The following is a 27,867-nucleotide window of genomic DNA, read 5'->3' as shown; positions in this document are numbered from 1 at the left end:
CTCGCCTCGGGCCAAACCCAAAGACGGAGAGTGACACTCGTTCCAGGACAGAAAGTTGAGGCTGCAGGGCGGGGCCTAGGAACAGCCCAGTTTGGGCTCCGATTCTTTTTTTTTTTTTTTTTTGCTGCAGAAATCTTTCCTGTTTCCCTTTGGCCCAAGGCTTGGCGAGGGCTCCAGGGTGGTTAACAAGCTGCCCAGTGGCTGCAGAGAGAGGCTTCAGGAGGAGCCCTGACCCCAGAGGGGCTCCTCACAGGCCGCTGGGCTCCGGGGGCTCCTAGTGGTGCTTGAGGCGGAGCCTTTGGGAGAGACGCTCGCCCAGCGCAGCCTGGGGGCCGGGCAGCCTGCGGAGGTTGGTCAGGTGGTCGCCCATCTCCTGGATGAGTTTCACCTGCTCTTCCAGGAAGTGGCTCCAGGAAGTCCAGAGGTGGGGTCTGCGCGGGGAGAACCCCGGGCCTGCGGAGCCACGGGGCCTGGTGCGGGTTCTTCTCCGTCAGCCGGGCGGCTTCCGTGGCGTCCTGGGCTTCACCCACTGCTGCTGGGACGGCTTCGGCACGTCCTGGAAGCGGGCGCGGCCACAGCGCTGCTTCTGCCTTTTCCGGTGAGCTCGGGCCCTCCGGCTTCTCCTCGGCCAGTTCGCGGAACGCTGTCTCACGCCCTCGCGAGCCGCTGCGTCGGGTGGAAAGAGAAGCGCAGAGACAGGTAGGTGTGGGAGAGCGGCAGATGCGCGTTACCAGGCGGGTGACGGCGGCCTCCACCTGGCGGAGTAATGGTGACGAATCTGGGAGCTCATGCTTGGTCGGCAGTACGGAGCTAAGCTCAGAAAATGGTGTTGGCTGGTCCCGGAGGCCGAGGAGAGCTGAGTGGGTGGTTCCAAGGTTGTGACTGGAGAAGAGCTTGGAGGGTGGTCAGAGTCTGGAGGAAGGGGCGCCCCTGGGTCTGTTCTGTCCAAGCGCCGTGGAAGCGAGAGACACATGCGTGGCCAGCGCACTGCCGGTTATCTATTTTATCTATAGTACTGTGCATCTGCTGACCCCATACTCCCAAGTTATCCCTCCTCCCTTTCCCCTATGGTAACCAGAAGTTTGTTTTCTATGTCTGTGAGTCTGTTCCTCTTTTGTAAATAAGTTCATTTGTACTATTTTTAAGATTCCTCACGTAAGTGATACTGTATAATGTTTGTGTTTCTCTGACTTAACTTCACTTAATATGATCATCTCTAGGTCCATCCATGTTGCTGCAAATGGCATTATTTCACTCTTTTTTAGGGCTGAACAGTATTGCATCATAGATATATGATGGAATATATGATGGATATATATGTGATGGAATACTACTCAGCCATAAAAAAGAATGAAATATATATATCTCACTTCTTTTTTTTTAAAGTTTTCTTTTTTTAAAAAAAATAATTAATTAATTAATTTATTTTTGGCTGTGTTGGGTCTTCGTTTCTGTGCGAGGGCTTTCTCTAGTTGTGGCAAGCGGGGGCCACTCTTCATCGCGGTGCGCGGGCCTCTCACTATCGCAGCCTCTCTTGTTGCGGAGCACAGGCTCCAGACGCGCAGGCTCAGTAGTTGTGGCTCACGGACCTAGTTGCTCCGTGGCATGTGGGATCTTCCCAGACCAGGGCTCAAACCCGTGTCCCCTGCATTAGCAGGCAGATCCTCAACCACTGTGCCACCAGGAAAGCCCTCTCACAACTTCTTAATCCCATCATCTGTCGATGGACGTTTAGGTTGCTTCCATGTCTTGACTATTGTAAATAGTGCTGCTATGAACATAGGGGTGCATACATCTTTTCGAATTTGAGTTTTCTCTGGATATATGCCCAGGAGTGGGATTGCTGGATCATATGGTAATTCTATTTTTAGTGTTTTGAGGATCCTCCATAGTGGCTGCACCAACTTACATTCCCACCAATAGTGTAGGAGGGTCCCCTTCTCTCCACACCTTCTTCAGCATTTGTTATTTGTAGATTTTCTTAAAATTTACTTATTTACTTATTTTTGGCTGTGTTGGCTCTTCATTGCTGCACATGGGCTTTCTCTAGTTGAGGTGAGTGGGGGCTACTCTTCGTTGCGGTGCATGGGCTTCTCACTGCGGTAGCTTCTCTTATTGCGGAGTATGGGCTCTAGGTGCGTGGGCTTCAGTAGTTGTGACATGGAGGCTAAGTAGTTGTGGCACACGAGCTTAGTTGCTCTGCGGCATGTGGGATCTTCCCGGACCACGGCTCGATCCTGTGTCCCCTGCATTGGCAGGAGGGTTCTTAACCACTGTGCCACCAGGGAAGTCCCTATTTGTAGATTTTTAATGATGGTCATTCTGACCAGTGTGAGGTGGTACCTGAATGTGGCCAGTTTTTGATTATTACAAATGATACTGCCATGAACATTCTTGCTTACATCTCCTTGAACCCAGATGGGAGTTTTCTCTAAGTTATATACCTGAGAGTTGAGTTGCTGCATCAAAGAACAGGAACATCTTCAACTTCCATCTTCAATTTGGTAGATATCACCCAACTGCTCGTCTTAATATCTCCACCACGTACTAGCTGGGAAATCTTGGGTAAGTTCTTTTTTTTTTTTTTTTAAAGGAACATTTATTTATTTATTTATTTATTGGCTGCATTGGGTCTTTTTTTTTTAACATCTTTATTGGAGTATAATTGCTTTACTATGGTGTGTTAGTTTCTGCTTTATAACAAAGTGAATCAGCTATACATATACATATATCTCCATATCTCTTCCCTCTTGCATCTCCCTCCCTCCCACCCTCCCTATCCCACCCCTCTAGGTGGTCACAAAGCACCGAGCTGATCTCCCTGTGCTATGCGGCTGCTTCCCACTAGCTATCTATTTTACGTTTGGTAGTGTATATATGTCAATGCCACTCTCTCACTTTGTCCCAGCTTACCCTTCCCCCTCCCCGTGTCCTCAAGTCCATTCTCTATTAGGTCTGCATCTTTATTCCTGTCCTGCCCCTAGGTTCTTCATGACCATTTTTTCTTTTTTTTTTAGATTCCATATATGTGTTAGCATATGGTATTTGTTTTTCTCTTTCTGATCTACTTCACTCTGTATGACAGACTCTATGTCCATCCACCTCACTACAAATAACTCAATTTCGTTTCTTTTTATGGCTGAGTAATACTCCATTGTATATATGTGCCACATATTCTTTATCCATTCATCTGTCGATGGACACTTAGGTTGCTTCCATGTCCTGGCTATTGTAAATAGAGCTGCAATGAACATTGTGGTACATGACTCTTTTTGAATTATGGTTTTCTCAGGGTATATGCCCAGTAGTGGGATTGCTGGGTCATATGGTAGTTCTATTTTTAGTTTTTTAAGGAACCTCCATACTGTTCTCCATAGTGGCTGTATCAATTTACATTCCCACCAACAGTGCAAGAGGGTTCCCTTTTCTCCACACCCTCTCCAGCATTTATTGTTTGTAGATTTTTTTGATGATGGCCATTTTGACTGGTGTGAGATGATATCTCATTGTAGTTTTGATTTGCATTTCTCTCATGATTAATGATGTTGAGCATTCTTTCATGTGTTTGTTGGCAATCCGTATATCTTCTTTGGAGAAATGTCTATTTAGGTCTTCTGCCCATTTTTGGATTGGGTTGTCTGTTTTTTTTGGTATTGAGCTGCATGAGCTGCTTGTAAATTTTGGAGATTAATCCTTTGTTGCTTCATTTGCAAATATTTTCTCCCATTCTGAGGGTTGTCTTTTTGTCTTGTTTATGGTTTCCTTTGCTGTGCAAAAGCTTTGAAGTTTCATTAGGTCCCATTTGTTTATTTTTGTTTTTATTTCCATTTCTCTAGGAGGTGGGTCAAAAAGGATCTTGCTGTGATTTATGTCATAGAGCGTTCTGCCCATGTTTTCCAAAAATATGGAACGCTTCACGCATTTGCGTGTCATCCTTGCGCAGGGGCCACGCTAATCTTCTCTGTATCGTTCCAATTTTAGAATATGTGCTGCCGAAGCGAGCACTGCGTTGGGTCTTCGTTGCTGCGCACGGGCTTTCCCTAGTTGCATCGAGTGGGGGCTACTGTTCGTTGCTGTGCGCAGGCTTCTCATTGCAGTGGCTTCTCTTGTTGCGGAACACGGGCTCTAGGCGTGCAGGCTTCAGTAGTTGTGGCACATGGGCTCAGTAGTTGTGGCTCTTGGATTCTAGAGCATAAGCTCAGTAGTTGTGGCGCACAGGCTTAGTTGCTCCGCAGCATGTGGGATCTTCCCGGACCAGGGATCAAACCCGTGTCCCCTGCGTTGGCAGGCGGATTCTTAACCACTGTGCCACCAGGGAAGTCCCTCTTGGGTAAGTTCTTTAACCACTCACGGTCTCCAGTGCTTTCCTGGGCCCTGGCATTTGTGCCTTTGTGGGCTCCATCATTCCAAAAAGTATATTTAAACTTGTATGTTATGTCTGTGTTGGTATAAAGACAAACATAAGCTAGGCTGGATTATATTCTTCTTTCTTCTGATTTCAAAATTAAAATGTTTTTCCTGGGCTCCTAAGAGTGTACTGGGCCTTAGGCATTGTATGTACCTGCTGTGTCTAATAGAAAGTCAGCCTCCTCCTTTGCCTCATCTGCAGAACAAAAATTATAATAGTATTTACTCAACACACTTAAGTGTTAGGTGCTATGAGGATGAAATGAGTCATTATACGTGAAGTGTTTTATGGCACAAAGTAGGCACCATGTATTAGCTACAATTTTTACCAATTTACACATCCACCACCAATGAATGGGCAATCCCCTTACTTGACATCTTTAACAATACTTGTCAAACTTAAATTTTTGCCAGTCTGACTTGTGTGAAATGGTATTCCACTGAGATTCTCTTTATTAAATGAGATCATTCACGGCACAGGGTTTAGCGCATGAAACTCATCCTCTGTTCTCCCTTCTTTGGGGGCAGGGTCAGTTTCATCTCTGCATCCACAGAGAGGAGGCATATAAATACCTCAGTGAATGTTTGGTGAATGAATGAACAGATGAGTGAATGAATAACTGAATTAATGGATATAGGAGATTGAGATATTGGGAATATTAATACTGAGAATATGAAATATTTGAAGAGGAGGGCATAGTTCAGTGGAATGACCATAAGCTTTGAAGTCAGATGCACCTGGGTCCAGATCCGTCTATCCACTTGCTGTACAATTTTGGGCAAGTGATGTCCTTTCTCACTTTGAGAGTGCTACAGTCTAGCATAATTCTGGGAACCAGATGGTGCTCAGTAAATGTGGATTCCTTGCCTTTTCCCCTCTTGTCTGTGACCCTCAGGGGCTGGCACTACACTAACAGTCTGTTGCATGACCTGAGGCTACAAGTCTGGCTACATGGAACCACTAAAAAAATGGCAGTAGGGGTCTTGGACTTGGAATCAGAAGATGTTGGGTGGGGTGGGTGTTAGCCTTACTTCTTTCTGTCCCTGCCTTGAGCATGTCATCTCTCCTCTCTGGACTTGGATCTCCTGTCTTTTAAATGAATTGACTGATAGAATTACCATATGACCTAGCAATTCCACTCATAGGTGTGTACCCAAGAGACATGAAAATATATGTCCACACAAAACCTTGTAAACAAATGCTTATAGCAGCATTGTTCATACCAACCCAAATGTCATCGACTGAGGAATGGATAAACAAAATGTGGTATATATCCATAAAATGAAATATTATTTGGCCACAAAAAGGAATGAAGTACTGATACATGCTACAACATGGATGAACCTTGAAAGTATTATAATCAGTGAAGAAGCCCCTCCCCCCTTCCCGTTCCCCACTGGTAACCACTAGCTTGTTTTCTATATCTCTGAGTCTGTTTGTATTTTGCTATATACATTCATTTGTTTTATTTTTTACATTCCACATATAAGTGATATCATACAGCATTTGTCTTTCTCTGACTTATTTCACTAAGCATAATATTCTCTAGGTCCAGCCATGTTTCTGCAAATGACAGAATTTCATTTTTTTATGGCCGAGTAGTATTCCATTGTATATATATACCGCATCTTCTTTATCCTTTTGTCTGTTGATGGACGCTTAGGTTGCTTCCATGTCTTGGCTATTGTAAATAGTGTTGCTATGAACATTAGGGTGCATGTATCTTTTAGAATTAGTGCTTTTGTTTATTTTCTGGATATATATCCAAGAGTGGAATTGCTGGATCATATGGTAGTTCTATTTTTAGTTTTATGAAGAACCTTGGTACTGTTTTCCATAGTGACTGCACCAGTTTACATTCCCACCAACAATGTAGAAGGTTTCCTTTTTCTCCACCATTATTACCATACTCATCATTTGTTATTTGTAGATTTTTTTGGTGATAGCCATTCTGACAGGTGGGAGATGATATCTCATCATTTTGATTTGCATTTCTCTAATAATTAGCCATGTTGAACATCTTTTCATGTGCCTGTTATCCATCTGTACGTCTTCTTTGGAAAAATGTCTATTCAGGTCTTCTACCCATTTTCTGATTGGGTTGTTTAGTTTTTTGATATTGAGTTGTATAAGCTGTTTATGTATTTTGGATATTAATGCCTGTTGGCCAAATCATTTGCAAATATTTTCTCCCATTCTATAGGTTGTCTTTTTGTTTTGTTGATGGTTTCCTTTGCTGTGTAAAAGCTTTTAAGTTTATTAAGAGAGGGGCAAGATAAGGGTGTGGGATTAAGAGATACAAACTATTTATAAAATAGATAAGCAACAAGGATGTATTGTACAGCACAGGAAAATATAGCCATTATTGTGTAATAACTTAATGGAGTATAATCTGTAAAAATCCTGAATCACCATGCTATACACCTGAAACTGGCATAACATTGTAAATCAACTGTGCTTCAATTTTTTTAAATAGTGAGTGAAGCTGACACAAAAGATCACAGTTTATTATCCCGTTCATATGAGGTGTCCAGAACAGGGAAATCTATAGAGACAGAAAGTAGATAAGCGGCTCCTTAGATAAGCGGTGGGAGCCGGAGTGGAATTGAGGGAGTAAGAAAGTGACAGCTGAAGGGCACAGGGTTTCCTTCCGAGGGGACGCAACGTTCTAAGGTTGACTGTGGGGACCCTGCACATACCCGCGACGAATTGTACACTTTAAATGGGTGAATTATATGGCATGTGAGTTAGATCTCAGTAAAGCTGTATTGAAAAAAAGAATCAGCTGAGGGGCTTCGCTGGTGGCATGCCACAACTACTGAGCCCACATGCCACAACTACTGAGCCTGTGTGCCACAGCTACTGAGCCCATGTGTCACAACTACTGAGCCTGCGAGCCACAACTACTGAGCCTGTGCACCACAACTACTGAGCCTGTGCTCTAGAGCCCGTGAGCCACAACTACTGAGCCTGCGCACCACAACTACTGAAGCCTGCGCGCCTAGAGCCTGTGCTCCGCAACAAGAGAAGCCCCCGCTCGCCGCAACTAGAGAAAAGCCTATGCACAGCAATGAAGACCCAGTGCAGCCAAAAAATAAATAAAATTAAATCTTAAAAAAAAAAAAAAGAATCAGCTGAACATGATGATCTTTTAGGATCAACCTCTAAGTGATATTTAAAAGTTATAAGCCTATATAATAGATGTATGCATGTTCACTATGCGATTCTTTCAACTTTTCTCTGTGGTTGAAAATTTCTGAGACTTCCCTGGTGGTCCAGCAGTTAAGACTCCGCACTGCCAATGCAGGGGGCCCAGGGTTCAGTTCCCTGGTCAGGGAACTAAGATCCCACATGCTGTGCGGTGTGGCCAAAAGATTAAGAAAGAAAAAGAAAATTTTCATAATAAAATGTGGGGTGGAGAGAGCTTATAGACGATTTTTTAAATCTGATTTTTGAAAACGTCAAATCAATCCCATGGACAATTCTTATCAGACTGTAAGCTCCCTGAAGGCAGAGACCACGTCTGTATAATTTCCTGTTGCGTCTCCAGCACCCACACTCGTGTCTGGGCATTCAGTACTGAATACAGGTATTCAGTAGCCATGTACTGAATTAATGAATCAATACATAAGTGTGTGGATGAATAAGAATACGGTGACTATGGCTGTCTGAAGTCCTAAGCCAACAGTCATCCTTAAATTGTAATCATCCTCAAGCCTTCCTGTTGGGTCTGCAGATTACAATAATACTGACAATAATAACTAGTGTGTGTTTATTTATTTATTTTAAAATGGTATATGTGTTCACGTAGTTGTGGCTCGCGGGCTCTAGAGCGCAGGCTCAGTAGTTGTGGTTCACGGGCTTAGTTGCTCCACGGCATGTGGGATCTTCCCGGACCAGGGCTCAAACCCATGTCCCCTCCATTGGCAGGCGGATTCTTAACCACTGTGCCACCAGGGAAGTCCCACTAGTGTTTACTGAGAACACACTGAGTGTCAGAGCAGAGTCAGATCCAGGTTTTGTAGGGTGTGAAGCTTGTACAGCTTAGAAATACAAAAATTAAAATACAAAAAAAAGGTATACAAGAGAACATTTATTTAGCATGAGAAAATAAGTTGCAGCCAATTACAAAATTCAAAAGGTGACAATTACCACGCACAACCCCCCAAATTGAAAAGCACATATCGTATAGATAGCATTTTAATTAGTTTACTACCTGACTTAGCTCTATAATGCTTTCCCTCTATTTTCTTTGATTGGCTTTTTATATGACAACAATATTATAATACTTTCTGTAGAGAGAATAGTAAGATTATCTGATCTATAATGTGATTGATCAAAACATTTCTTTACTATTAACTTAAGAGACTTTAATTTCAGATTCACAGTTATTTTAGTATTGTTGTCAAGTTTGGGAAAATTCTAAGCAAGTTTCCTTCACCTGTGAATTTAAGGTTGCAGAGTGTTGCAAGTTTTTTTTTTAATATGTTATTTATCCTTTAAAAAACTGTTTAAGTTGAAGCATAATTGATTTACAGTGTTGTGTTAGTTTCAGTTGTACAGCACAGTGATTTGGAGATATATATATAGATATATAGATATATATATATTCTTTTTCAGATTCTTTTCCCTTATAGGTTATTACACAATATTGAGTAGAGTTCCCTGTGCTATACAGGAGGTCCTTGTTGGTTATCTATTTTATATATAGTAGTGTGTGTATGTTGATCCCAAGCTTCTAATTTATCCCTCCCCACCACACCTTTCCCCTTTGGTAACCATAAGCTTGTTTTCTATGTCTGTGGGGTCTTTTTCTGTTTTGTATATAAGTTCATATGTATCATATTTTAGATTCCACATATAAGTGATATCATATGATATTTGTCTTTCTCTGTCTAACTTACTTCATTTAATATGATAATCTCTAGGTCCATCTATGTTGCTGCAAATGGCATTATTTCATTCTTTTTTATGGCTGAGTAATATTCCGTTGTATATACATGGCCCATCTTCTTTAGCCATTCATCTGTCGCTGGACATTCAGGTGCAAGTTTTTTGTGTTTTTTTTAAGCAGTGACTAATCTTAAGTACTCTTTGAATTGTCAACACTCACTACCCAGGGAAAGCCTTGTGCAAGTGAGAAGCCTTGGAAGCTTAAGGTTCATTAGCTTCATGGTGAATCCACCTCTGCAGTTATGCTTAATTACTTTTGAAGGAAAGAATTACATCTGCTTTGCTATGTGTTAAGGAGAATCCTTGTAGATCGGGTTGGGAATCAGACTGAAACCTGGATGTGACGGTCCTGCATGCCTCTTTCAGGAGCCTTGCTGTTACTATCTACTTCACCTATTTTAAAACAGAAAAACCACTGAGGTTCTGGGAACTGGGAACCAGGAGACCCTGGCTTGATTCCCATTTGGTTCCTGGTTGACTAGTTTTGAGCCAGTTCCTTCCCCATTCTTGGACTCATTTTCCGCAGTCTGTGTAAAGAGGTGGGCATTTCCCGATTTCCTTGTCTGTCTCTGACACTGTCGGAACAAAGATTAAAGGAGAGACAGGAAACTCCTATAGAGAGTGATCCTTTTGGGATCCCACTTATTAGAGGTGGGCCCAAGCGCATATTGGATCCTTCCTCTCTGGGCCTCGTGTTTCCAGCCAGAGCATTTTCGCAGAGGGCCTGAAATGGGCCGCTTTAGCGCAGGGTCACCCCTTAGAAGTGCGGGGTCCCTCCTTTGCAGGGCCTTCCCTAAAAGCACTTCCCCATTGACAGCCGTTTCCTCTCGGCCTGACCAGAGAGGCAGCTCAGAGGACGGATCTGATGGGCGCGGGGTGGGGGGATGGGGGGGTGGGGGCGCTGATGGCCGATATTGTGGAGTTTAGAGGAGGAGCACGTAAGTAGAGAACTAGGGAGAAGGGGGACCATGGAGAAGTTGGCGGTGGATAGAGGGGCCAGGGTGGGAGGCAAACGAGAGGCAGCGTGTGGGTAGAGGGGTGGGTGGGGGGAACCATAGAGAGGCTGGCCGGGGCTAGAAGGGCCACGGCGGGCGGGGCCCGGGGGGGAAACGGAGGGAGGTGTGTGGAGGGGAATTGGCCTCCGAAGGTGGGAACTAAAGATGCAAAAGGGAAGATCCTCTGGTCGAGGGTTGGGGGTTTTGGCGCGTGGTGTGGGGTGTCGGGCCTCCGCGTCTCGCTTAGTCGCTACCACCGTGCCCTTGAGCAATGAACTCCCTCTCTGCGCCTCAGTTTTCTCACTGAAAACTGAACGGATTAACCTCTTAGAGAAATTAAATAAAATCACGTATGAAGGTACCTAGCATAATAATGTCTTTGCACGGACAGTATGTAACACGTGGGAAGTAATGCTAGTATTATTTTCGCATGTTGCCTCCTTTCTGCAGCTCTGAAATTCTTGAGGGCATTAAAATCAGGCATTTGAGCCTTAACACCAAGATTTTGGAGGGATTTCTCAATCCGCACCGCCCCTTCCGTAGCTCAGACCTCGTTCTTTCTCATGTAGATTTCAGCACCAGACTGTTCCATAGTCCCCCAGCTTCCACTCTCTAGCCCGCCAACATAAGCAAACAGACCTTTCAAAAATTTGGAACTAATCTTGTCCTTTCCCAGCTCAAAACCCTTCCACGGCAAGAGGGCTTACCGCAAGACAGAAATCCCAACGCCTCTGCCTGGAGTTGGAAGCCTTGCATGTTGTAGTGCCCGCCAAGCTCTCCAGCCTCCTCTCTCATCATTTGAGACACAGAACGGGTGTCACACCCCCACTGAAACACTCAGACTTTCATTTCTCCAGGCGCCAGGTCTTAGGCTGGTCTTGCTGCCCAGAGTAACCTTTCCTGGGGGATCCTGGCCATTTTTTCAGGCCTTATTTCCTCCAGAAAGCAACCTCTGACTCCTGCCCACCTCGGGCTCCCAGGCTGGGTGAGGCACCCCTTCAGGCTGCCAGTCCCACCGGAATCCCTGTGACGCCCTCACGTGATAGTTCCCTGACTAGCTGCAGACTCTCCTGTGATGCCTGCAGCACAAACTCCACGTTCTTCAGTCTGGTCCTTGTTGTCTCCAGTCAGCATCGCCCCTGGCTGGGCACATGATGCTTAGTCACTCTGAAAGAAGAATAGTTGGGCTGTTTTCTGTCCTGGCTTTTGCCCCTACTTTTCACTCTGCTTGGAACTGCATTCACTGTTCCCAAGCCCTGGCTAACTCTCTTGTCCTCCAAGACTGAACTCAGATGTCACCTCCAGGAAAACTTTCCAATTATTTTTCTTTTAGTTTTTTGGCCTCACTGCGCAGCTTGCGGGATCTTAGTTCCCCGACCAGCGATGAGCCCGTGCCCCTTGCAGTGGAAGTGTGGAGTCCTAACCACTGGACAGCTAGGGAATTCCCAAACTTGCCAATTCTATACTCCTCCCCCAGTTGGGTCATGAGCCCCTTCTGGCCCCCTGGAGTGCCCTGTCATTGCACTTATGACCTTACATTGTAGCTGCCTGTTTGTTAGTTGGCCTCCTCTAGATTTGTCTGTGCAATATGGTAGTCACCGGCCATGCATCGGTATTGAGCGCTTGAAATAGGATTAGGCCAAGTTGAGATGTGCTGTAAGGTGGCAGTTAGCCACTACTAGCAAATACTGTTTTGAGAATGGCTGGTGGTGGCCTTGAGTCGGATGCAGTTCGGAAGATTCAAGTTCTCAGTGATGCAGGAACGTGTCTGAAACCACATCTACAATGGCCACCCAGCTCCATTTTGGATGCCTGAACCATGGTGACTCCATTTTGATTTTTTTTCCTTTCACTTATTTATTTTTTAAATTAATTTTTATTGGAGTACAGTTGCTTTACAATGTTGTGTTTGTTTCTTGCTGTACAGCAAAGTGAATCAGTCATACGTATACATATATCCACTCTTTTTTAGATTCTCTTCCCATCTGGGTCACCACAGAGCATTGAGTAGAGTTCCCTGTGCTCTACAGTAGGTTCTCATTAGTAATCTATTTTATACATAGTGGTGTATATATGTCAATCCCAATCTCCCAGTTCACCCCCTCCCCGCATTTTGATTTTAAATGTGTTCTTTTCTTTAATGGTTAACGCAGCTGTACAGTGTACATTTGACAGGCCATAAGACAGGCTGTTCTGGTTAGCGTAAAGTTCAAGTCAAATCATGTATCAGCCAGAAGGACTTCCCCATACCTCAACATATGAAAATTTCTTCCATCATAACTTACGTCTCGATATAGAAAAATAAAATTAAAAGGAAAAACAAAGAATGGTGGCCTCTCCATGACAGATGGGGAAACTGAGTCACCAAACAGGGAATGGTGTCACACAGTGTTTTTCAGATTTCCCTGGAGAAGGGACTTCCCTGGTGGACCAGTGGTTAGGACTCGGTGCTTTCACTGCCTTGGACCTGGGTTCAATCCCTGGTCGGGGAGCTAAGATCCCACAAGCCTGTCGACCAGAATTGGAATCCAACTGTTTCTAAGCTGCCTCGTGAACATCTGGTGTTTGCCATGAAATCCACATGGAATGCCTAATCCTTCTAGACAGTCTGTACTGAGGCAAGAAGGGGCTCTTCATGACTTTACCGGGCTCCGTGCGGGTGGGAGCTCGGAAGCCCAGCCTTCTGGTTTTTCCTTGCCAGCATCTACAGCTAGCCTGGAGGGCTGTTTCACACTCAGGCAACTCTTTCCCTAAACTTCTTTTAGCTTCAATCCTGTAACTCTCGAGGGCCATAGAACAATTTCCCCATAATGAAGACATTAGAGTTTTTTTGTTTATTTGTTAGTTTGCACGGTGCAGCAAGCGGGATCTTAGTCCCCCAACCAGGGATCGAACCTGTGCCCCGTGCAGTGGAAGCACGGAGTCTTAACCACTGGACCGCCAGGGAAGTCCAAAATGAAGATATTGGGATGAGAAAGTGTAAAGACCTCCCCGCTTTAGGATTTAGGATGTAATCCTGGCTCTGGCACCCCCTTGCTGTGGGACCATCAACGTCTCAGTAACCTCTCTGGGCCTCAGTTTCCTCATCTGCGAAGCACCAGGACTGAATTTGAGACAGCTTCTTGTTTGAAGTCCTCTTCTCGGGCTATGTAAGATTCTTTAGGGACCCTGTCCGTCGTTGAGTTTGTCTCCTGAATGTCATCCCTACCTGCTTCTCCCAGGTGCGAAGGTGAGGGCAGACATTTCAATATTTTGGTCTCTGTCGCCCCCAGGGGGCTTAGGAGAGTTCCTTGTCGCAGCAGGTGTGCAATACAGATAACATTTGTTGCCTCTAAGGTAGAGAAAGTCAGGGACTACCTCGGTCTGGTTGGCTCATGGTTTTACCCCCGGAAGCTGGCGTATGGGAGACACTAAACAAATATTTGTTGAATGAATGACAGGGATTCAGGCCAGCGGAACAGAAGGCACTTGGAACCCTTCCTTTGAGGGTTTGTGTTTCCGGCCGGAAGGCTTTCTCATGAACCCCATCCCTCTCCTGGATGGTCCGAGCCCTATGGCTCCGCTTAGGGCTCGCGGAAGGTTTAATCTCTTCGCCTCTTGCATCCCGGGATCAGACTCTCGGGAGGCCTCTCCTCATAACGCACGGACAGCAAAGGCCATGCATGCCTGGAGGAGGGGTCCAGGAGCACGAGGACGGGTGGGCAGACGGGTGTGTGTGTGTGTGTGTGTGTGTGTGTGTGTCTGTGTGGAAAAGACCGGACCCGACTGACCCATTGCGGGGACGATTGGGAAGGATCGAGGAGGTTCGTGTCGGAGGACCCCTCGGGAACAGAGAAAAGGCAGAAACCAGGGGTGGGCTTCGGAGAGGGATGGTGGGAAGGTGGTGGAGTGGGTCGAACACAGACTCTGGAGGTGAGAGACTTCTTTCTGGGCGGATGGAAACACTTAATTGGTGTCGCAGGACCAGCATGAAAGGAAGAAATCTTGGATCTGGGCAGAAAAAGAAACTCGGGGAGTTTGGGGGAGGTCCTAGAAGAGAAGAGTGATACCCTGATGGGGAGGAATGGAGACAAGGGAAAAGGACACCCTGCCCACCAGGGGTTTGAAAGAGGAGACGGAGGACAATATAGTAAAGCATGGGTCCCACAGATTCTGGGGGCGTGTAAGACGACTCTGAGTGCACGTCATAGGAATCGATTGATAGATGCAAGAGGCCTGTGCAAATGCCGGGAGCATGGAGACGTGGTAAAGTTAGAAAGTCTAGGGTTTGGGCACATGGAGAGAGGCCCATGCAAAGTCCCCCAGCCCCTTGGAGAGATGAGGGGCTTAAGGAGTAGGGGGTGGAGGATGACGTAGGTAAGCAAAGATTGGGGGATGCAGAGAGGTCCTCTGGTCATCTCAGCCCTTAGCTTACCTCTCTGCACCTTCAGTCAGTGCAGTTTTTCCTTCCTTTAGCTGCTCCTCTGATTCAAGGATGACCGTGACTGGGACTTCCCCGGCGGTCCAGTGGTCAAGACTCCGCGCTTCCACTGCAGGGGGCGCAGGTTCGATCCCTGGTCAGGGAACTAAGATCCCGAATGCTGCGCAACGCGGCCAAAAAAAAAGGATGACCATGACTTTATTCTCATCAACTGTGGGTTCCCCGGCCCCAGTCAAGTGCTCCTCCTACAAGTTGGCCCTTCCTCCTCCTCTTTCTCTGGGCCTTCAGCCTCTGAGTGGACGGGCATACAATATACCTACACATACACAGTGCGAGTGGAGAAGCCCAGTGACAAGCAGGAAGTTTTGCCCAGCGTCCAGCTGTCCCGAGTGCCTGCAGGGCTTCCAGAATGCTGTCCATCTCAAGGCCTATGGCGTCTCACATCCGGTCATCTGGTGCTTCATCTCGGAGACTTGTGGCAAGGCCTGCAGATGACCCAGCAGTCTTTGCCAGCCTCAGCTCATCCGCCGGGCTCCCTGTACCTGTCCCTTCTGCTCCCGGCGGGTCAGGCTTACCAGGGAGCTGGCGCAGCACGTCCTGGTGTGTTAGGGCAGACTGAGTCTGCTCCTAACATGGGCGCAAAACTGATACCTTTGGGGAGCCACGTGCTGGGAATCTTTCCCAAGTTGCCAGCGTCCAGCTTGAGAGATGACGGTTGCAGAGCTAGACCCTGGCATCTCTAGTGGACAAGGCAACACCCTTTTCTGGGCTGTTCTGGTTAAGACTGAATCATCTCCAGCCTTGGGGTGTGCTGCAAGTCTGTGGGTGGCAGGGGAAGCAGGAGAAAGTAGCAAGAAAGATGCCCTCACCTCCCAGGGCCATTACTGGTCTCCTTTTCCCCTTTAGCCTTACCCAAGAAGCAGGGACCCTGGGTTTTAACTGAACCGTGTGGGCTTTGTGACTGGTGGGTTCACTCTCTGACCTTAATAACCCATTAGAAAACTAGGGATGAATTCTCTCCTCCCTGTCAGCGGCCAGATGGTAGCCAAATCTGCTGAGACATCTGTGTTCTTGTCTGGTTCTTCTTTATTTCTTCCTCTCAGTTTTAAAACTGGGAATGTCCCGGGATGCATCTCAAACTCAGTCACCTATTTTGTCCTCACCTGTGCCCCCAAGCTCAAGTGGTCACTTACTGATCACCACACACATGCTACTGTGGCTTGAGGAAGCAGCTCAGGGTGATGCAGAAAGAGATGGGCCAGCTCCCATCACACTTCTGCCCCGTGTGCTTACAAACCTGTAAGAGCCTGTTTTACCTCGGGTAGCATCGTGTCCTGCACTCGGAACTCTGCCCCTAAGTGTGTGGCCCCTGTGGGAAGGCATTCAAGTGCTCCAGCAACCGCAGCCAGCACCGGCTAATCCACCTGGGGGGGGGGGGATGACCACTTTCCAGGGGTTGGCCCAATGCATCCCGGTGTATTCATCAGGGCAGGACTTCCTGGCTGGCTGTGGAGACTGACACCAGGAGTTCAGGTGTCCTCCAGACCTGGATATCACTTCCCTCCACCACTTCAGCCCTGTGGAGGGACTGGCATCGTACAAGCCAGCCCCGACTAGCTGTGTGACCCAGGGCCAGTGACTACCCCTCTCTGGCCTTCGTTTTACCACCAACACGGAGAATGATAGCTGACTCCACTTTCTTGCCATGTAACACATTAAATCACAAGGCCTGGGTTTCCTCAGCTGTCCCCCGGGCTGGATAATTCTGGCTCTTTGTCTTTGCTGTGTAGCAGCCGACCAATCACTAGCCCTTTCTGGTTTCGGTTCCTATTTGTAGGTAGACGTTCTATTTTCTTTCCTATTGAAGAAAGTCTTTCTTATTTTAGAACTAGTTCCTTCTCCAGCCCAGAAGGATAAAGTGACTTTTTTTTTTAAATGTGGAACATTTTTTTTTTAAGTCTTTATTGAGTTTGTTACAGTATTGCTTCTGTTGTTTATGTTTTGGTTTTTTGGCTGCCGGGCATGTGGGATCCTAGCTCCCAGACCAGGGATCCAACCCGAACCCGCACCCCCTCCATTGGAAGGCTAAGTCTTAACCACTGGACTGCCAGGGAAACCATAGATAAAGTGACCTTTAAAGAAAAGTCACAACTTTTCGGACAAAAAGCCATCCCTTTTGTCTTCCCTCCCTCTGTATCTACCACGTCGCCAATGACTTTATATTGGCTTTCCCCCACTTATTGCAGAGAAGTGAGGCGGGCAGACACCCGGAACCGTTGTTCGCGGGTGTTTGTTTCCCGCCGGGGCGGATTTCTGGGGCCGCGTCTGGCCGAGACGGAGGCAGGAGCGGGAGCCGTCTCCGGGCTCTCCGAGTCCATGACCCCGCGCGGCGGACATCCTGGGGCCGCCCCTCGAGCCGCTTCCCACCGCGCTCGGACCCGAGAGACCTCCGCACCGCGAGCCGGCGCCGGGAGGTAGGCGCTGAGCTCCGGGCGGCCGGAGAGGCCCGAGCGGTGCGTCCGCTGGGTCACTCGCTTAGACTCGCGGGCGCGGGGTGGAGAGGCTTGGAGCTGGTGAATTCCAGAGAAAGAACTTCATCTAATCGCCCGTCTGTCCTCCCCTCAGCCTCCCAAAGTGTACCTTGACCCTCAATCTCTCTGGAGGCCATGGGCCCCTCCCTCCCTAGGGTGGTCCCCGCCCCTAAGCCGGCCCCCTCCTCTTCCTCCACCCCCGCCATCCCCATCCCGCGGCCTCAGCCCGCCTCTCAGGGACCGTCACCTGCTCAGTGACGGGAATGGTGTTCCCTATACGTGCACACGGAGGAGGCCCCCTGGAGCCCACCCCCCGCCCCCCCCAACGCAAGGCTTCAGTTGTCCCCAGTGTTTTCAGGTCTTCAAGAGATGCCGGCACCGCAGGAACTACAGCATCTCCCACTCAGAACTCCGGCCCTTGGTCTGTGGCAAGGCCTTCAAGCGCCCCGGCGAGGTATCGCTTCATACGCCAGCTCCGGTTGGGTCGGGCTCACACGTGCCCGCTGTGTTGTGGCGTTTTCAGGATGCCGGGCAGCTGGCGCAGCACGTTCTGGACCACTTGGCTGGAAGGAATTTCCTGGACCATGGAGAGACTGCAGGGGCGCCACAGAATCTCTTGTTTCTGGTACAGAAGGTAGAGGCTGGGGTTTTGGCCTCACTGTTTACTTGCTGTGTGACCTGAAGCTGCCTCTCTGGGCCTCAGTTTCCTCATCCTGAAATAGGGAATGGCTTGTGGTCCCCAGCCATCCTGGCCAGGGGTGGGAAGCAGGAGTCTCTTGCCGAATCCCTGACGCTGCCACAGCCTCTATTTATAGCCTGAGATAGATCACCATCCTATTCTGGAACTCAGTTTCCCAATCTGTAAGATGGGATAGAATGAAACATCCTTATCAGGTGAGCTGCAAACTCACCTAATACGAAGGTAGCAGCTACTGCTCTATCACTTCTTTATAGCAGCTCGTGGTGCCTGCTGAGACAGGTGCAGATAACGTTCGTTAGTTTTGATTCTTTTTTAATTGCAGGGGTAGGGCTGGAACACAAGTGAGGTGGGAGCCTTTTCTTTGCGGGTGTGAGTTATTGGCTGGAGTGCTTTCCTAGGGGCGCCTCCCTAGGTCCCATTAGGGGGCCGTAAGATGCCATGTGGGGCTGGGATGAGGTGAATTGGCTAGGCCACCTCACGAAGGGCTTCAAATCCCAGGCTGAGGAACCTGGGGACTTGGTCCTGAGGGTCATGGGGGCCGTGACAAGATTTTGTGCAGAGGTTACATATGAGACAGCTGTGAGAAGAGTGTCAAGGAGGGTGGGGGCAGTACTGGGGACCAAGATACCAGGGAGAAGGCTGGTGCAGGGGCCCTGGGCAGGAAGGAGGGGCCAGAGCTGGGGCTTGGGGAGCAGAGGGGGACATTCAGGATGAGGGAGGGACAGAACTTGGTGCCTTCTGGCTTTGGGGAGTGTAGAAGTGGGGGGGCGGGATGAGGACGTTAGAGGTTCCAGACTGGTTGTGGGGCTTCATCATGATCCTGTCCCAGGAGAGAAGCAAGGCTTTTTGTTTTGGTGGGGGGAGATAATGCTTTACCTTTGGACGGGGTGACTGCATTCATTCATTCAACCAACATTGAACCGAGCCCCTACCCTCTCCCCAGACCTTTGCTAGGTTCTGAGGGTAGAATGTTGCCTAGGACAGAGCGGGAAGAGCAGGCAGTAAAGTAGCAAATCCAGAAACGAGCAAGACCCCTACGGACTGCAGTATGAGATGCGGAGGGAATGGCCTGACCAGACGGAGCAGGGCCTCACCTGCTCACCTACTTGAGCTCTGATACAACCAGCAGCGCTTCAGTGACGAAGGATTACTCGAGTTGAGACCTGAATGGCCAGAAAGGGTGTGTGCTTGTGAGGGGTTGGGAGGAATATTCCAGAGGGCAGAACAGCAAACACAAGGCCCTGGAAGTGGGCCAGGTGGGCTGGGTGGCACTGTGGTGATGGCGGCTTCTGAGTTTTATTCCAAGTGCAGCAAGGAGGGTTTTAGGTCAGGTGATGACATGATTCTGTGGGTTAGCGTAATTATACTGCTGCAGTGTTGCCATAGAGAGAAGGAACTAGGGGGTGGGGAGGCTGTCATGGTGAGCTGGGGCGGTGGCGGCAGTGGGTTGGGGAGAAACATGAGGTGCTTGCAGACAGTGGCCATGAGCTCTGACTCAGGGGTCAGTTAGAAGCACGTGCTGTCCAGCGGATGTATGAGCTCAGTCCCAATGACGTGACCTCTCGGAGCTTCTGTCTCCTCATCTATAAAATAGGCATCCGCATGGCACCTCCCTCCTGGGTCTGCTCTGAGGATTCAGTGCATTTAGCGATGGCTGGCACCATAGGAAGGGCCCAATAAACGTTGGTCCTTGTCATTATTTCCGGAGTTGGGTGTGGGGCGGGGTGGGTGTGGGGCGGGGTGGGGTGGGTGTGGGGCGGGGTGGGGTGGGCGTGGCTCTCATGGACAAAGCAAGTTTCATGGGTCTGAAACTCCAGAAAGGGATCTGGGTGGGAGATTCCTGTGGTAGTTGTCTGTGTAGCCCAGGATCTGTGTTGCCCCCTGGGGGACATTTGGCCGGGTCTCTCGTCACAGCTGGGTGGGAGTGAGATTGAGGGGTGAGAGGCGGTGCTCCTGGCATCCGAGGCGTCGAGGCCGGGCGTGCTACCCCACATCCTACACTGTACAGGGCCGCCCCCCGTCACAAAGCATGATCCAGCCCTGAAATGTCAGTAGTGCCAAAGCTGAGAAGCCTGGTGTACACAGGTGTACTTACCCCTTTAAACCGGGCACACCCTCTCAGTTCACCAGTTTCCACTCTCCCTACTGCCCCCCACCCCATAAAATTACAAAAGAGGAAGAACCTCTAGGACACCAGTTTCCAGTAGTGAGCCATGCTTTAAAAAGTGAAGAGGAACAGCTGAAATTAATTTAATAACATACTTAACCCAGTCAGTATACCCAGAGTATCAACATAAAAGTCATTCATGAGATACTTTACACTCTTTTCATACTCAGTCTTCAGAATCTTTTAGATGTCTTGCATTTATGACACATCTCAGTTCAGACCGGACACATGCCAAACGCTTAAGAGCTATGTGTGGCCAGTGGCTGCCCTTTAGGACAGTACAGTTCTGGAGGATCTTTAATCGAAGCCTAAGGTCACAGTTGTTGGGTCACTTGGAGGTTTCTTGAAGGTTTTCTGAGAATGCTTTATCAGTTTCAGTTTACTGTTGCCCCATCTAGAGACTTTTTTCTATAGCTGGCAATTTGTGTGTGCATTTTCTGGCTTTTAAAATATTGCCCAGTAAAACATTAAGACATATCTGTGATCCAAACCAAATATAACTGTGCCCTCTCTGGCCCGCGGGTCTCCAGTTTGCAACTGGTTGAGGGTGGTTTAGGAGCTGTACCGGAAGGTGGGCAGCGGTTAGCCACCTGTGGCTATTTAGATTTAAATTGAGACATGAAATACCATTTAAAATTCAGGTCCTCAAGCCCTAGCCACATTTCTAATGAGCAATAGCCTCACGCGGCTGGTGGCTGTCCCAGTGGACAACGCGCAGATGGGAGAACTTTTTCATCATCCCAGAAAGTTCTTTTCGGCAGCTTTCTCGGACGCACCTCTGACCAAGCCGGGGTCCTTGGTCTGGGCGCGACCTTAACGCCGGTTCTCTCCCTTCTGTGCCCCCAGCTGCCTCCCCTCCCCAGCTGCAGCGCCGCCCCGCTCTGGTTCCCCCCGCGCCACGATCTGCTCGTGGACACGCGCAGCATTCGCTACTAGTTCACCGCGCAGCTGGAGGACGAGCTGCGGGCGCCCCCCCGGCGCTGCACTCGACGTTCCAACCTTACGCGTGCGCCGCCTGCCCCAGGCCTTCCAGCGCTGCGGCCACCTGGCGCGGGCCGGCGCCGACCGCCGCACTAGGTTCCAGATCTGGCCTGGCTGCCCTGCCCCGCTCTGGTCAACGCGCTCCTGCACCAAGACGCGGCCGCCGGACCTCGGTTTCCTCTCTGCGCGCGGGAGCGTCGGGCCCACCGCGCTTTGTGCCGACATCACCCAGACGCTGTCGCTGCTGCTCCTTGCGCCTCAGTCTCCCCCTTCCTCGATGGGAAGAGCCACTCTTGCCCACCTCTGCATCTGTCAGGGTTTGGCCCTCTCGGGCCCTCGGTCTCCCCACCTGCCCGATGGGAAGAGCCATTCTTGCCCACCTCTGCATCTGGCAAGGTTTGGCCCTGTCTGCACCTCGGTCTCCCCATTTGCCCAGCCGACAGAAACTTCCCTCTTCCCGCCCTCTGCCTCGTTTGGAAGGGGATGCAGGCGGGTCGGCCGGTGGGAAGAGGACGGATTGGGCGCGCCCGTTCCTTGTGGGACTTCGGGCAAAGACAGCCTCGCCTAGCCTCGTCTACTAATCAATCTCTGTCCCAGAGAACGAACTGTTCCCGTAGGGAATGGGAAGGGAGCGGGGGGCAGGGGGCGGGCTGTGTGGTTCCCGCGCCCTCGGCCCCTCTTCTCTCTCGCGATCCCTAGATACTCAAAAAAAGCGGGCCGTTAGAGCGGCGGGCTCTGGGGCGGCGGAACCTTCCTTGCGGCGCGCGGGTTTCCGGCCGGCGCCCTTTCCCAGGGACGCCGCCGCCCCTCGCGCCCCCGCGCCCCCCGCGCCCGCGTCCCCGGCGCCGCCGGCCCGGAGCTCCCCCAAGTCTCGGTCCCGCCGCCGCCGTCACTCGCGAGGGGAAGCCCGGGCCGCTCGGGACCTCGGCTTGCTCCTCCGGACCCGAGAGGCCACTGCACCGGGTACGGGGGCCGGGATGGAGGGAGGAGCCTGGCTCCGGGACGGCGTGAGGCCGGGCAGGGCTGGGGGAGGGGGCTGGTGATAACGGGGGTGGGGGTGGGGCTGGGGCACGGCTGGGGGAGGGGGCTGGTAATAACGGGGGTGGGGGTGGGGCTGGGGCACGGCGGGGAAGGAGCCGGGGCGCGGGGGACAGGCAGGAGGGAGTGCGGGAGCGGGGGGTTCCTGGGGGCGTAGCGGAAAGGGGGACACAGGGGCCCTGGGGTTACAGAAGGAAGCGGAGCAGAGAAGAGGGGTGGAGGCGCTGTGCTGGGTACAGCAGGGATAGGAATGGGGACATAAAGATGCCAGATGCATGCAGAAGAGAGGGAGAAGGGGGCTTGGGAGAGGGACTCCGGGGCCCTGGTGTGTGTCACGGGGAGTGAGAGGAGGCCCCGAGGGGTATAGAGAGGAACAGCAGAGATGTCAGTGGCTTATACCTACGGGCTGGGGAGAGAGAGGGACCCTTGGGTGGAGATGTAGCAGGTGGCAAAGTTCATGGGCCGTGGGCTACGTAGAAGGCCGGCAGTTGAGGCGTCGGTAGGCATACCTGAAATTTCGAGGACAGGTTAGGTAATGGGAGAGGAAGTTGAAACCTTAAGGTGCTAAATGTAGGAACAGGATAGAGGAGCCCTGGGTGAAAAGTGGGGAATTGGGTTAGTGGGGCTCCGGGGATGTACCTAGAGAGGAAATTAAGAGAGGCTACAGCCGTATCCAGAGATGGGAGGCCTCCCAGGGAACCTAGTAGGGATGGAGATCTAGGAGGGTCTGGAGGCCAAAGAAAGGCTGCTGCGGTGGTCCTGGGGGGAGAGGATGCAACCTGAGCCGGGGCTGGGAAGAAGAGGAAGCGACCCATTAAAGAAATTCTGGAGGCAAGAGCCCTGGCGTGACATGAAAGAGGCTATGAAGATGTAAAGGGGGAAATAGAGTTGGATATTGATTGGCTTTTGGGGTGAAGGAGGAGGGAAGTGGCTGGGTGAAGTTCTCTGGTCCAGCTGGGGGATGAGAGGAGGACCCGGGAGGAAAGGCAGGTCGGGGCGCTGAGATGTTGAGCTTAGTTGTAGAAGCCCCTGAAGCTGCTTGATGCAAGTAGAGCGATCTGACCTAGAAGCTTTTTTTGTGTGTGTAGGGAAGGTAGGTCAGTGGTACAGAGAGGGTAACAAGCAGTGAGAATTGGTACACTCTCCCCAGGAAGTGGCGATTTTAACTTCTTTCCCCTCCGCCGCTCCCAGCTGCCGCTCCAGATGCTGCTGCTGCCGCCGCGGCCACCCCACCCTCGGTCCTCCTCTCCGGAGACCATGGACCCGCCGCCCCCCAAGGCTCCCCCTTTCCCCAAGACGGAAGGTCCTTCCTCCACTCCTTCCTCGGCGGCGGGGCCCCGACCTCCGCGGCTGGGCCGCCACCTGCTCATCGACGCCAATGGGGTCCCCTACACGTACACGGTGCAGTTGGAGGAGGAGCCCCGGGGCCCGCCACAGCGCGAGGCACCGCCGGGAGAGCCAGGCCCTCGCAAGGGCTACAGCTGCCCTGAGTGCGCCCGGGTCTTTGCCAGCCCTCTGCGGCTGCAGAGCCACCGCGTGTCGCACTCGGACCTCAAGCCCTTCACATGCGGCGCCTGCGGCAAGGCCTTCAAGCGTTCCAGCCACCTGTCGCGGCACCGTGCCACGCACCGTGCCCGCGCCGGCCCACCGCACACCTGCCCGCTCTGCCCACGCCGTTTCCAGGACGCAGCGGAGCTGGCGCAGCACGTGCGCCTCCACTAAGTTTCAGACCCGGCCTGTGCTGCCCGGCCCCTCTCTGGGCCACCACGTCTGACCCACACAGCGTCACTCCCACACACATTCCCTTACTCCGCTGAGGTTACTGCCTTACCCTGTGCCTCAGTTTCCCCAACTATCTAAAGGGAGAAACATTCCTTCCTTCCCTCCCTCTCTAGCTGTGTGATGTAGACCAAGTCGTTGCCCCTCCCAGTGCCTGGGAGCCAGTCGGAGCCCAGTTTCCGCCCAGCTGTGCTGTGTGAGCCTTTGCAAGCGGCGTAACCTCTCTGAGCCCTGGTTGTCTGCTCCGAAGTGGTGAACGGTTGTTGTCTGCGTGGAAGATTTGACAAAAGAGCACGGGCACGGTCTGGCTTATTTCTGTGTTGCCCCATTTCCACCCACCACCCTCACCCTTTACTCAATAAACATTCCGCACTCCATTTTAGGGCTCTTATTTGCGTATGGGGCGATGGGGGCGGACGGGGTGAAGCAGGCAGCGGGGTTGGGGGATGGAAACCGGACCATAAGCACCTGGGAACCTTCATCTCGGCCTGTGTTTCTGGCCGGAGCCGTTTCCCGAAGGCCCAGGCGCCCCGCCCCCACCGCCCTCCCCTTGACCCTCTTCTCTTTACCCTGGTCTTCTCTCCCCTTACCCGGCGCCGCCAGCTCTTGGGGGACACCCTGAGACCACCGACCCGCCGCCATCTGCAACCACGGGAGTAGCCCGGGGCCGTTCCGGAGTCGCCCGGACCCGAGAGGCTGCTGCACCGGGTACGGGGGCCGGGAGGCGGGAGGGAGCCGGAGCGGGCCGTAGGGAGGGGCGGGGCCGGGTGAGCGGGTACCTGTACGCTGGGCGGGGAGGGGCTGTTCCGACGGCTCGGAGCGGGCGCTGCCGAGAACTTGCGTAGAGAGGCTTGAAGGCCCGGGCCGCGGGTGGAACCCTAGAGAGCGCTGGGACACTGCCAGGACTGGGGGGTGGATGGGCGCGGACTGGAGAGAACCTGCAGGTAGCCGGGCGAGGGGAGGTGGGCGGGTTAGGACATGGGGTTCCCGACGTGGCAGCCCATTTGAGAAGGCCTGAGTGCATATAGAGGGGGTAGGAAATGCTTCTTGGTGGAATATGTAGGATGGACGGACACCCAGACTGGGATCAGTGGCGTAGACAAGGGAGAGGCCTGGAGGTCTATTAGGTGGGGCCTGCGGGCAACCCGTGACCTGAGGGGAGCACAAAGCGGAAAGATAGAGTAAAGAGAGCCTGTGCGTACAGTCAGTGGTGGAACAGAATTGGAGAGGTTTTTCAAGGAGGGGGTGCCTAGGAGCCTTACAGAGGGTCACAGAGTTCAGCGCCGAAGGACTGGAGAGGAGATGGGGGACGGGGGTTGCAGAATTCCTGAGTAGGTTACATAGAGAGGGGAGAACAGAGCCCGTGGGGCTGAGCTTCCCTCCTCTACTGTAACCCTCTCATCCTCTCTCCCCTCCACCAGGCCTCAGTCACCCCTCCGGATGCTGGTGCTGCCGTCCCCCTGCCCCCAGCCCCTGGCGCTTCCCTCCGCTGAGGCCATGGAGGCGCCTCCCCCTCGGACAGGCGGGTCCCCAGAACCCGGACCTTCCTCCTCCACAGGATGTCCCCAGGCTTCGTCCCCTTCGAGGCCCAACCACTACCTGCTCATAGACACCCAGGGCGTCCCGTACACCGTGCTGGTGGACGAGGAGTCTCAGAGAGAGTCCGGGCCCGATGGGGCTTCGGCTCAGAAAAAGTGCTACAGCTGCCCAGTGTGCTCCCGGGTCTTCGAGTACATGTCTTACCTTCAGCGACACAGCATCACCCACTCGGAGGTCAAGCCCTTTGAGTGTGACACCTGCGGGAAGGCATTCAAGCGGGCCAGCCACCTGGCGCGGCACCATTCCATTCACCGGGCGGGCGGCGGGCGGCCCCACGGCTGCCCGCTCTGCCCTCGCCGCTTCCGAGAGGCGGGCGAGCTGGCCCAGCACAGCCGGGTCCACTCCGGGGAGCGCCCCTACCAGTGCCCGCACTGCCCACGCCGATTTATGGAGCAGAACACGCTGCAGAAGCACGCTCGGTGGAAGCATCCCTGAGCCAGGCTGCGGGGTACCTCAGGTACCATGGGATTCTGGGGGGAGCGTGGACTCCCATCGCCCTCAGACAGCCGGGAGCGCCAGAGGCTGGGCTGCGGGGGCCCTGGACACAAACACAGGACCCCCTCCCCCGTGGGGAGGCTGAGCCCTGCCTTGAGGAGTAATCTTCGGGTCCTCAGTGTTTTGGAGATAAGGATGGGAAAAAGACCTCACATGCACAGAGTGGAGTCCTCTAACCTCAGAGACATCAGCGAGTCCACGGCTGAGCCCTGACCGGAGGGGTAGGGAGCAGAGTGCTGTGTGCTGAAATTCTCGGGCCTGAAAGCCCGTGGTTGGGGGCCATCAGGAATCTGCAGCATCTTGCTGAGGCCCCCCTGCGATGCTGGGGGAAGGGGCCCCAGACCTGCTTCCCACTCCCCAGCCAGGGCCTGAGACTGGACACTCAGTAAACACAGGTTCCACTTTGAGCGTGTGAGGTTTTGGGGGACCGTGTCTCTGCCGACTGCCTAGCACGGAGACTGAGCAAGTGCCTGGCCCACTTGGGCCTTGGCTTGCCTGGGAAGGTTGACCTGCACTGGGGTTCGTCCTAGCTTGGCTCCTGACCACCTGTGTCATATAGGCCGAGTGTTCTTAAATATTTCTTTTTGTTTTAAACCACGATCCATTGTAAGAAACATTTTATATGGCAACCCCATATAGCTACACAATATATGCAAAACAAAGGTTTAACAGTAGTTACCTCTGCCATGTGCAGATCTCTGTTTTTTTCCATCTACTTTTTTTTTTTTTTTTTTAAGACTGCCAATTCCAGATTTCATTCTACCTTATTATCTGCGCATGAACCTGTAGTTTGAAAAACACTGATCTAGGGCAGGTGCCTCCCCCTGGACGTTTTGACTGAGGCTGCAATTTATCCGTAGTGTGAAGTGGGTAGAGGGGAGAGTGGCCAGGACTTTCTAGGTGGCGCAGACATTTAGGTTCTCCCGCTGCAGGGTTAAAGCACTGCTCTCATAAGGGCTGGCAAAAATTCCAGAGCATGGAAGCTACCTGAGAATGGGAGGAGAGGCAGGTGGAGCTGGGCCAGAAGCTGAATAAACATCTGCCTTCTCAATGAATTTTCCTTGCGTGTCGGATTTGTGCCAGGCACTGTGCTGGGCCTCATTTCTTCTTCCGACCTCTTTTTGGGTGGAGGAAAAAATCATCTGTCTCTACTTCCCAGAGAGGGAAAGAGCTTCCCACCATCTGACTTCAGATAACAGTAACAGTGCCCTGTCTTGAGCTCTCACTGCGGTCAGGCGCTGAGTTGAGCGTTCTGCGTGTCATATCCTATGTACCCACAACAAACCTAAAAGGGATTATAATCTCCCCACTTTACAGGTAGAATGAGGCTGTGAAGGGGCGGCCAGGACTGGGATCTAGGTCTGAATGTTCCAGAGCCAGCTCTTAACAACACGGGGGTGATGGTGCCGGGGTGGGGAGTGGTTTCTAGGCCTTTATTTTCGGGGAGGAGTAACTCTCCCTACCCCATGATCCTGGGAACCCTGGGGTCTGGCTGTGCTGAAGCCCAGTGGGAGATGAAGGAGCGGAGCGGGTTGCAGGGGTCCACACCGGCCAGTTCCCAGAGTATCTCTTAAGGGGATCCTCCCTGTGCTTCAACTTTCCCGGCTGTTTCCTACATTTCCCCGCCTCCCCCCGGGCCGGACTCGGCGCGTCGTCACCCCCTACTCCCCCACCCCTGGGGACCCCCGGAGCTGCCAGCTCTCCAGGAATTGGGAAATTCGTGACGTTCCCTGCCCAGGCTTCGCCAAGGGCGGGGGAGTGCTGCAAGGGGCCATCGCGCAAGTGCGGCCCCGGTCTCCGC

At 51.6% G+C, this 27,867-nt stretch overlaps 2 protein-coding genes and 1 non-coding gene across 14 annotated transcripts; 2 read left to right on the top strand and 1 right to left on the bottom strand.

Annotated features, from left to right (window-relative positions):
- The first annotated feature begins 247 nt into the window (after positions 1-247).
- Positions 248-24,349, top strand: LOC118884665 (zinc finger protein 580). Of its 11 annotated transcripts, none has more exons than XM_036832397.1 (3): positions 13,926-14,053; positions 17,023-17,250; positions 21,021-22,118. In XM_036832397.1, exons 1-3 carry the CDS (start codon positions 14,019-14,021, stop codon positions 21,721-21,723), a joined length of 966 nt encoding a protein of 321 aa, XP_036688292.1. In that variant the 5' UTR covers positions 13,926-14,018; the 3' UTR covers positions 21,724-22,118. The 11 variants fall into 11 exon arrangements, with proteins under 11 accessions (XP_036688303.1, XP_036688292.1, XP_036688297.1 ...); XM_036832402.1 differs by lacking the exons at positions 13,926-14,053; positions 21,021-22,118 and adding exons at positions 17,831-17,941; positions 23,385-24,349 and having other exon boundaries at positions 17,053-17,250; XM_036832398.1 differs by lacking the exons at positions 13,926-14,053; positions 21,021-22,118 and adding exons at positions 17,831-17,932; positions 23,385-24,349 and having other exon boundaries at positions 17,073-17,250.
- On the bottom strand, positions 3,899-4,005 carry LOC118885986. The gene has a single exon (XR_005017618.1). It is a non-coding gene; the product is annotated as a U6 spliceosomal RNA (small nuclear RNA).
- A 63-nt stretch (positions 24,350-24,412) lies between the features above and the next one.
- On the top strand, positions 24,413-27,247 carry ZNF581 (zinc finger protein 581). Of its 2 annotated transcripts, none has more exons than XM_036832416.1 (2): positions 24,413-24,680; positions 25,394-27,242. In XM_036832416.1, the coding sequence occupies exon 2, from the start codon at positions 25,413-25,415 to the stop codon at positions 26,004-26,006; it is 594 nt and encodes a 197-aa protein (XP_036688311.1). In that variant the 5' UTR covers positions 24,413-24,680; positions 25,394-25,412; the 3' UTR covers positions 26,007-27,242. The 2 variants fall into 2 exon arrangements, with proteins under 2 accessions (XP_036688311.1, XP_036688312.1); XM_036832417.1 differs by lacking the exon at positions 24,413-24,680 and adding an exon at positions 24,772-24,916 and having other exon boundaries at positions 25,394-27,247.
- Positions 27,248-27,867: the final 620 nt, after the last annotated feature.

Source organism: Balaenoptera musculus, chromosome 19 (genome assembly GCF_009873245.2).
Source record: "Balaenoptera musculus isolate JJ_BM4_2016_0621 chromosome 19, mBalMus1.pri.v3, whole genome shotgun sequence".
NCBI classification, from domain to species: domain Eukaryota; kingdom Metazoa; phylum Chordata; class Mammalia; order Artiodactyla; family Balaenopteridae; genus Balaenoptera; species Balaenoptera musculus.
This window is presented reverse-complemented; position numbering and strand designations above follow the sequence as displayed.